At 38.1% G+C, this 10,287-nt stretch overlaps 1 protein-coding gene across 1 annotated transcript in view; it reads right to left on the bottom strand.

Moving 5' to 3' along the window:
- Positions 1 to 7,433: 7,433 nt before the first annotated feature.
- The window catches only part of LOC139722383 (E3 ubiquitin-protein ligase UHRF1-like), a 36,852-nt gene continuing 33,998 nt past the window's right edge, over positions 7,434 to 10,287 (bottom strand). Inside the window, exons 15-16 of the mRNA XM_071633691.1 lie at positions 9,236 to 9,334; positions 7,434 to 8,624 (exon numbers count right to left, since the gene is read on the bottom strand). Of these exons, the coding sequence (XP_071489792.1) occupies positions 8,478 to 8,624; positions 9,236 to 9,334 (246 nt within the window). The 3' untranslated portion in view covers positions 7,434 to 8,477. The remainder of the gene's footprint in view (positions 8,625 to 9,235; positions 9,335 to 10,287) is intronic.

Here is a 10,287-nt window from a genome sequence, read left to right as displayed (position 1 = left end):
TTTCATGCCACGAAAATACCGTGTTTTACAGTAGTTATGTGAGTCGAAGGTTTAACTAATTGTGTTTGTACTGACTAAACAGGTGCATTTAATTCAAACCGGTAACCCTGGTAACATAGTGTGTAATCCAGTCAAAATGTTGCCAAGTCAGAGGCTTGGTTGTAGGATGAGAATAGAAGACATCATTGGGGGGAAAAAAAATAGTGTGGCCCAAAGCCGTCCCTTCTCATTGCCTCATGGGATTGGAAATTCCTGGTGCTGTTGTGTGAAGCCATGCACTACATTTTGATAGCAAAAATGCCAACTTCAAGCAAGTTTGATTCCCAGCCAGTACTGGGGTGCGCACTCCCCCCCCCCCCCCCCCTTCTTATTGTCAGCTTGTTATGACATTTTCAAAGAGATCAATTTCCTTGTTCTCTTCTCATTAATGGATAATGAGATGAAATTCAGTTTTTATCATGTACAATAAACAGATAATGCACATCCTTCTATCTCTTTAATCCTACAAAGATGCAGAAAGTGGCATATGTGGGGAAAACCCCCATATGATACTCTTTTTACAATGGCCCACTAATATTGGCGATTATGACTGAACGACTTTATCTGAAGCTCTTTGATATGCTAGATAATTCAGAGAAGTGGAGCCAGCCACTTGGCTCTTTAGATTAATTTTGCGCAGATGTACATGCACTACGCGATCAACTACCGACACATTCTAGTCAAATCACTCTCCTGATTTCATGTGTGGGCATTTGCGTCTGTTTGAGTAGTTTCTTAACAAGCAAAGGAGAGTGAACAGCAGTTGTATGGGACACCAATTCAAAGTTCATCTCGGCAAATATTCTGTTGAAATGCGATTCAAAAGAAGTCACAGGAATTTAGGTTGAAATGTAGTTTACACACTGGTTACATTCATGTAGATTTGCAATTTTTGCAGTTAAGCATATATATTGTATAGTGGGAATTTTATGAGTGTGTATATCATGCATATAAATATTAAAAGATGAAAGTGTATGAAAATAAGAATGTTTTTACTGTACAAGTGTAAGTTTGTAAACTAGGCATTGAGCTTACTTTTATAACAATTAGTCTCTTTTCTTGCTTGTACAAAGTACCCAAACCTCTGATGGATTGTAAAAAACAGATCATTTTCCAAAATGGAATAAAATGCAAAATTCTACGAAGAGCACTGTTGTTGTGGTTGTTTTACCTGACTTTGAATTGTAAAAGAAATGTTTATAAAAACATTAAAAACAAGTTTTAATTGGCATTCATGTTCAAAGATTGTACTGTAACTGAAAACTGTCAAAAAAAAACTTTTTTATTCCATGGCTGAATTCATGTCACTTTTCATTTATCGACACAATGTCCTATTAATTGCGTCTAAGTCTATATGTCAGTTTGCAAACATTTCCTTAATCAAAACCAGGGAGTTTTCAAGAGCAATATTCAAGGGAGATGCTTGTGTGTCACATGGAAAAAAAAAATTAAATAGAATAATAATACTTCCTTTTAATATCAGCGATACTTTCATAGTCTCTTGTCAAGACCTGAAGAGATATTTTGATACAGTACTCTCCGCGTAATCGGGTATCGCTTAAACTGATACTCCGTTTAATTGGGTAGTAATGTCGAAATCAGTTCCAATGCACATTGAAATTACCTGATAATCGGGTTGCCTCTCCGCATAAATGGGTAAATAATTTTCTCCTTATCTAATATCTACCCACATTTTATCGCAGATATAACACTTTAAGAAATCATGAATGTCAAATTTTCCACTGCTAATCGCATTCTCTGCTTAATTTTGCAAAGAAGACTGATCATTTGGGGAGTGATTAAACATGAAAACACATGTACCAGTACCGACTTGACACACGTAAACGAACATTACACATGTAGCTGGCACTCACAACTGCATAGACAGACAGGAGTTGAACACACTTGCGCTCCACCCTTGCTAGGCAACAACATTCACAATACGAGAAGTTTGCACCAGCTCCATAATTTTGCTTTTCCCAATCACTTCTCGAAAAGTAACACGATGTTCTACACGACTAGTGCACGCAAAGAGAGGTGTCCATTTCGGAAAACGCCTGGGTGTTGGCTAGGAGTCTATAGTCAAACGACAAAGTTTTCTGAAGACATAATTGTCCATAAAAAGAGTGTAAATTATTGCTCGTGACTGAGCAAGTGTAAAGTATGTAAAATGTGCCGTGCAAGCACGCATGTTAAGCATACAGTGTAGGTGTTTGGTGCAGTGTACAATGCATGTACATGTACACATTGTGTGTGTCAATTGTGAATGAGACATGTTCTTCTGTTAATCGGGTACTCCGCTTAACTGGGTAAGAAACGCTCTGCCTGAGCCTACCCGATTATGCGGAGAGTACTGTACTTGAAAGAAACGGGAAACTTGACAGCCACCTGTGAATCGTGTAGCTCATTTCACTGCTATATTGTTGCAATGTTTAAACAGGCAAGTCCTGTTATAAGAAATTCCTCGAAACCGGAAGATTTCTCTCATATATTTAAATTTCTTTGTAAGCTGAACAGTAAAGTATATATAAAGATATACAGTGTATAGACAATTTGGGACCTGAATTTTACTTTGATGCTTTGAGAATTTTGTTTTAAACGTGCTTGTTGCAACGGGAGGGCATTGTACTTGATGCTATGGCATTTCATGATGCTGTGTTAAGACAAAAAGGACGCAAAGACCACACCGCTCTATTAATAATGACTGAATACATTGTACTACACTGATTTTTTTTCTTTTTATTTCTTTAATGCAATTTTCAATTTCGACACATTGGGAACATCGTTTGCATGAATCTTCGAGGAATCAAAAAAAAAAAAAAAGAACTTCTACTCTACATGGAATACCAACAGGAAAATGGGTAAAAATTTGGCAAATTTATCAGTAATACTTGGTCAAGTTGCCCTTCGCCATAGGGTCGTACAGCGTACATATATTCCACAATTCATCCGTTCAAATCGCTCTGCGACACATTGTTTTTAAACACGTCAGAATACAGCGACGATACAACAAAATGCTTCTATTCTGCCAAACGAATACATGTGTTACAGATCCTCCTTAGATATTACCTGGTGAATGATAAAGAGAAATAAAGTCAATTTGCTACATTCAAAACATGTACTGGTCACTATTCAAAAGTGCAATGAACCATTCAAATATCAATTCTTAATTTAAATTACTTGTTTGTTGTTGTTATTTTTTCCATTTTTTTTTCAATTCATGACACTTATTATCATCAACTACCATACACACAGGAATGCTTGACTCTGGAATTCAATGACTTTAGTTGCTTGCCAGGTGCAGAACAGCTGAGTGTTAAACAACTGAAATAATGCCTCTTTCACCCCTTGGAATGGGGCATAAAGACACGTGGAACGCGATCATTAGGAATAGTACATTTTAGCCCCTCAAGAGTAAACAAATTCACGGGGGAATAATCTACAATGAAAAACGAAAGAAAAATCATGATTACAAAATACATCTATTTACATTCCTTTTTTTGTGTGTGTTAAAATTTAGTACCTAGAATCGAGTACACATTGCATTAACTGTTTTACAAAGCTAACTGTGAGTAAACAACCAATATCAAAATATGAATCATGCATGCTTTTCACATAGAATCCATTCCTTTCTTGTTCGTAACAAAATATATATTTTTTTTGCCATTTTCTTTCATTTTCTCTCACATTCCTCTTCCAATCTCACTCTCACAGACTCCTAAAAATTTAAAATAGAAGAAAAGAAGAAGGAAAAATTGAAAGAAAGCAAATGCTAATTTTTCATCCAATTCAAGACTTTACTCCTCCCTACCCTTACCATCTTAAGGCACTTTCACTTTCACACAGCTGCCACAAAAAAAAAAATGCAGTTCATCTCCATGACAACACGCCACTCCAAGGCGGAGTCATCCGTCGCTCCATAAAAGACAAGCAATTTCCCAACAACAGACGATACTGTTACAATTCTGCTGCCCAAGGCTGTCCATCACACCACATTGACATATCTAACATAACATGACATAAAATTCTAAAATCACGCAATGTTCACTAACAGTACTTAATCTCTGAGAAATGCTCGCAAAAAACATGGAATATTTAGATTGGTGCAATTCTAGGATTGCTTCCAAGTAATACTGTGAAATTATACACGATTCTGACTTCATGTGCATGTACGTAACTACAACTGGTAGCTTCACTGAAAAAGTTTTGAGTTAGGAAATCATTAGACAGAAATTTTTCACAAGGTCTTCAACTTCAACCACATCAATGGGCCCTTTTGATTTAAATTTCATCAAATGGCATTTTAATACACCATCTCAACAGCTGGTTTAATGCCGAATATGCCATGCCTGAATCATATAAGAAATGGCCGCATCTGGCAGTCCCTGGCTAAGAGTGGAGGTTAAGACATACCAAGCAGCTCATACCTAGATGCATGTATGTACACTGACTTCATTAGCAGCCGATCGTTAACACCGAGACAGCTGTTCTCTACACAATAATCCCACAAAAACATCCACAAGAACAGCTGAGAAAACAGCTAATCAAAATCTCCATGGTAACACCAATATCTTAAATTTCTCACAAATACTCCAAGTCCCCCTCCCCCCCCCAAAAAAAAAGAGAGAAAATCTCAACGTTATAACATTAAAGCACAAGGGAAATGCTCAAAAGTATAAAGGTGTAACATCGCAAAAATTGCACAACTTTAAGATGTCAGAATATGCGAGCTATAGTTTGGCAAAAAAGTTTACATCGGAGAATGTGCAAATTGGTAACAATGTTTTTGTTGTTAGTGTTCTTGCTTTAGAAAGAGGTAGTAAGATGAGGTACACGAAGAGGAACATCAACCATTATACAACACCAAAAAAGAACGTAGCTATCTGATTGGTTGATTGCCCATCTGTCACGTGACATTTAGTGAAAAGTTCCATCGCACGCTGTGGCTCTCAGCTGTGCAATTTTGTTTGAGCAAAAATGGATAGCGCAAGGCTGACGTCACCCATTTCCACTGACTCCTGTGTTAAACTCACGACTGGCTTGAAATTTTTGTTCCATCGCACGGCTCTGAAGTCACAATAAACATTTGCCGCGCGCACTCAAAAATTACAAGCGTGCTTACAAGCGCATACTTTTGTCACTCATTTTCGTAAACAACTTCAACCAATCGGCCTCGCGTACATACCTACATGGTGACTGTGACTGTGCGGCTACTCATTCGTCTTTCACATAAAATGGTTGCCATTTCTGTGCTAAATTCAAGAATCTGTGCGGACCACATCTGTTGACGTTCGAGGTGTTGTATAAAACAAATAGTGCATGGTCTTTACTCGTGCAATGGAACAAGATTTCGCACTCGGTGAAAGATGAGCCGCACTATTCAACTTGGCTTTGCCACGTTGAATAGAGCGCCTCTATCTTTCACCTCGTGCGAAATCTTGTACCATTGCACTCATAACCATTTAATATTTGTATGAAGTACAAAAGTCTTGAGGATCAGTGTGGGTGTAGTATAACTACTGGTGCAGGTATGGCACAGCAATCAGAAGAAAGTTGTCATAAGAACAAAAACCAAAAACAAAACAAGCCACACATAACATTTTCATATCACACATCTACTATCGTAACTCGAAAGTCGAAAGTGAGTTACTCATCATCAAAACATATTCAGCTTCCTACAATTCGTCTGTGCCCTTTGCGAGTGGTAGCAATAGAAGCTTCTCAAAGAAATCTTTCTGCGGGAGTGAAATGAAATGCATGTAAGTGCAAGAAATGTGGTATCACACTGTCATATAATCTGTCAACATATCTACAAAGTTGTAGATGCAAAGATGAGAGTTTAATAAACATATCCTCTCGAAAGAGAAACACATAATGCAGAAGTGGGACGCGCAGCCGTCTATTGAATTTTTCTTTTCTTTTCAACATTAGTCAAGCCTTGGAAATAGCTCTAATACGCCACATTTGACAATTTGGAGTGAGTAATCTAGAGTCATGATTAAGATAATCAAAGCTATCTGTGTTGACCACTGAGCAGGTGGCCAGCACAAACAGGTTATTATGCAAACATATTTATTTGTCTGCATTATGGGGTCAGCAAGTAGCTGGCATGGGCAGGTTGCCAGGAAAAAAGGTTTCGATGGATTTTATTAAGTGAAGAATGTGTGCCATACTAGTGGGATGGTAGTTTGCAACTTGACTTGGCTCAAAAGTATGATAGAATTGCAGGACCACATCGAATCCTTAATGAGCATGTCGACTTGGTAGTATACACAGCTACAATTCTTTGTTTTAAGTACTGTAAATCTGCAAATCAACAAAACTGGTGTTCTATTGACTATGAGATAATATAGCTCCATGATAAAGACTGGGCCATTTTCTGGTTGGGTAATGGTTCACCTAATGGCTTCCTGTTGTTATTCATTTACATTTATTCATTTACAAACACTTAACTTTCTATGCAGACATTTGAAACTGAGACAGACAGACAGACAGACAGACAGACAGACAGACAGACAGACGGACAGACAGGCGGACAGACTGGGTAAGGGGGGGGGGGGGGGGGTGAACATCCTAATCAACCTTCAGTGGAAAACATTATGCCAGTGTTGGTGCATACATTGTAGCTTGCAGATACCTTGAGAAAAGAAAGGCCTAAACAGGCAAATATGATGAGGTGCTAGAGAATACATGTACCATCCCAGTTAATGAATTATACAAGCATACAGATACATACGTTTGTATTTAGACACACAGACACAGACATATATCACTCACGTACACACACACACACACACACACACACACACACAAACAAACAAACAAACAAACACACACAAATTACAAGTGAAAATGCAACAACTTCAGCATGAAAAGTCAGTGGGGGACGCACACACCTCTTCCTGTGCATTTGTGCCTGGCACATAACCATTTACGCGCTGCCAACTCCCCACTTTGGAATAACCATGACACGACACCGAGGTAAGTTTGATTCTATTCCACTTTTCGATCACAGAATTTACATAATTTACATTACTTCTGATTAGCATAACACCAGTGTATGAGTTTAGCAGTACAGGTATAACATACATCAACATTGTACCAAGAGTGCAAAGCTTAGTGAGTGGGGGGAAAAATGTGCAAATTTCAACTATAAATGATATTTCACTGAATAACATGTGCACATTTTGTCTACTGTCTAGCAATCACAACTAATTGCTCAAACTAGATAGATCTGCCCTAAATTTGTTTCAAAAAAACTTGAACTGTTAATGAAAGAGATCTCCAAAAACAGAAAAAAGACAAAGTGCATTGGCTATGTACAGCTAAAACATTTGTACACAATTAATCTAAATATTTCTGTTATTTAACTGTTGTCAAAAAGGCATCACAAACAAAGTAAATACATTGAGATTGATGAAAAGAGATTTCTGAATTTGTGGGACAGTAATCATACTAACCTCTCACTGAGAAATTTCGTAACATTGAGTTTTTTACAAAAGAACGGCCTCCGTATCATGTTTGTTTGCAAACTCTTTCTATTTACTCTTTCCACGCGGCATGACTCTTCACGTCAATGCTACGTGAGACGGTACTAGAACAGTGTTTATATTGAAAGATGGCAATTTTCCAAGCTACAGTGCATGAGTAAAGCTATACTACGAGTAAAGTGACCACGTTAAAAGCAGCTAGGCTTTCATAATACATCCAAAGAAGTTCCAAGTACTATCTTGCCTGCCACCTGATTATTTGAGATCACTCAAAACTGAAAAAAGTACTACAAGTGATAATGGGGTTGGAAAGGCAAGTGCTTACTTCTACATATTTCCTACAATTGTTGTCTTTTTTGGCACATCTATGACAAGTGTCCATACACTTGTACATGTCAAATGGACAATACATAGGAAAGTGTAATGATGAACAAAGCGGAGGTGCATGTAGCCAGACGACGAGCAAAGGAAGAGGTTCAGAAAACATCTACCACATTTGCTAGCAAAACTGGACCTACAGGTAGAAGGACATCTAATACAATAAACAAAAAACATACTTCATATCTACACAAGACTAAACACAGGTAAAGACGTATACGCAAGGAACCTCAACTGAGTGACATCGTCCCCACAGTTTCCGGCAAACAGCAAAGTCATCTCTGGAAAGAAAAAAAAAATGGCTGCAACACCCTCGATATCACATCACTTGGATAATTGTACAATACACGACATGACCACAACCAACAATTTTTCCCTCTCTCTCATTTAAAAACACTTAACATTTTGTGCGATAAAATGTTTACTGCAGCACATGAAGACAGGATGGGGCAGACATTAGCGATGACGGCGAACGCAACAAAACAACGACAACCTGTCAAAAAATCCTCTCTCATATATTCACGTCTCTCTCTCTTCTTTTGAACTCTCTCTCTCTCTCTTCCCAAGCTCCTAGCGACCCGCCTCGTATCCCGGGAAGACTTCTCGAAGGACAGCCTGAAGGTTCTTGTTGTATTTGAGGCTGTAGTCCTTGCCGAGGTCGTAGCGACAGGTCGGGCAAGTGAAAATATCTGCTTTGAAGGATCGCTGCAGACAGGACTGAACAGAGAGAGAGAGAAAAAAATGTAGGTGAGAATACCAATATCTCACTGGTCCCTTTTTCTGTACAGACTCAAAACACAAAGAACCTGTACAAAAATGGTTGCAATACTAACTGTCCTATTCTACTCTTTGCAATTAAACAAAGTTGTGATCCTAAACGTCAGAAACCATTGTGCCGCCAGAGCACATACGATCCCTTTGGTGTAAAAGCAGTGTTCTCGACTACCATTACGACAATTGTCTGAAACGTCGCAGGCGTCACTGAGAGAAAAATGGACGTGAACGCGCCAAAAATGAAATGCTATTTACACAATTAGAATGCACACCTCACATTCAACCCAAAACCTCTTCAGTAATTACCATGTGTATTGCAGAAACACACAAGTATCATGAATACGTATGGCTGGCAGCAACCCAATATGAAGATAAAGGAATAAGATGTGCACGTCAATAGACAAACAAGGGTTGAGGTTGCAACATAAACGCAATTTGTGATGAAAGCACTAAAGCAATGCCAACCTAACCTGCTATCAAATCAGGAAGACTTCAGCCATGTCTAAGGTAGAAAGAATGCTGGCTATAAAAAGTAGACTGACCATCTGACCTACCTTACAGATATTATGACAGCACGGCGTGGAGATGGGTTGGAAGACTACCTCCTGACAGCAGATGCACGTGAAGGTGTCCTCAACCGCTGAGATGAATTTCTGGTAGGAGAGACAGACACAGAACAGAGTTATACAGCTGAAATCATAAGAAAGTCATTTGAGTATTCCCAAAAAAAAAAACTTCCCAAAAGTCAAATTGTAATTCCCCATTTAATCCACTCATTAATCTCCCTTTCTTAACTCGCCAGCTCACTCATTCCTTTGTTCATCATTCACTCACTCTTGAAATATCACTTATTCGTGCAGTCACTCTTCACTTGTTTCCTTTCTCAATAATTACATTCGTTCGTTGGTTCGTTGGTTTGTTCGTTCATTCATTTATTCACCTAATTTCAAAATATTAGCTTTTCCAGTGATTAAAGCACTGTCTTTCTGGGGTCTCTGTGTAACATGCAATTCATAGCATAACTAGATATATCGCTACGGCGACTGATATGCCTCCGCCATAATGCATGGTTCTCCTAATAGGTCTATAGTACAATGTCTTGACAATGTGTGATGTCAGTTTCAAACAATTGGCAAAATATTAAAATGACAGGTTTGACACAAATGTGCTGAATGTTCACTTTCCTAGAACTACAATGTAGGTTCAATTGGATGAATGATTAAAATGTCAGAGTGCAGGTATTTGGGGAACTGATGATTTTTACTTGACTTTTGACCCTTTTATAAGTTTATGCATTGAGTAATTTTTCAAGGTATTGAGAAAAAGTATAATTTCAGTATCAAATGGGAAAATAGCATTATCTAAACCTGGCCTTTGACCTTTGACCTCACAGTTCCAAAGAGAATCACTGTTAGGTTGAACATGCATAAATATGTAAGTTTCATGATGATACCTTGAGTTACTTTTGAGATATGGAGGAAAAAGTGCAATTCAGCACTTTCACTTGACCTTTTGACCTTTGACCTTTTGGCAAGAAACTTCCCACAGAATATATATTGGGTAATACATGTATACATCAAGTAAAAAAAAAAAAACCTTCATTCAT

Source organism: Diadema antillarum, unplaced genomic scaffold (assembly GCF_040938485.1).
Source record: "Diadema antillarum isolate AM-2024a unplaced genomic scaffold, OU_Dant_1.0 scf00000164, whole genome shotgun sequence".
Taxonomy (NCBI): Eukaryota; Metazoa; Echinodermata; class Echinoidea; order Diadematoida; family Diadematidae; genus Diadema; species Diadema antillarum.
This window is presented reverse-complemented; position numbering and strand designations above follow the sequence as displayed.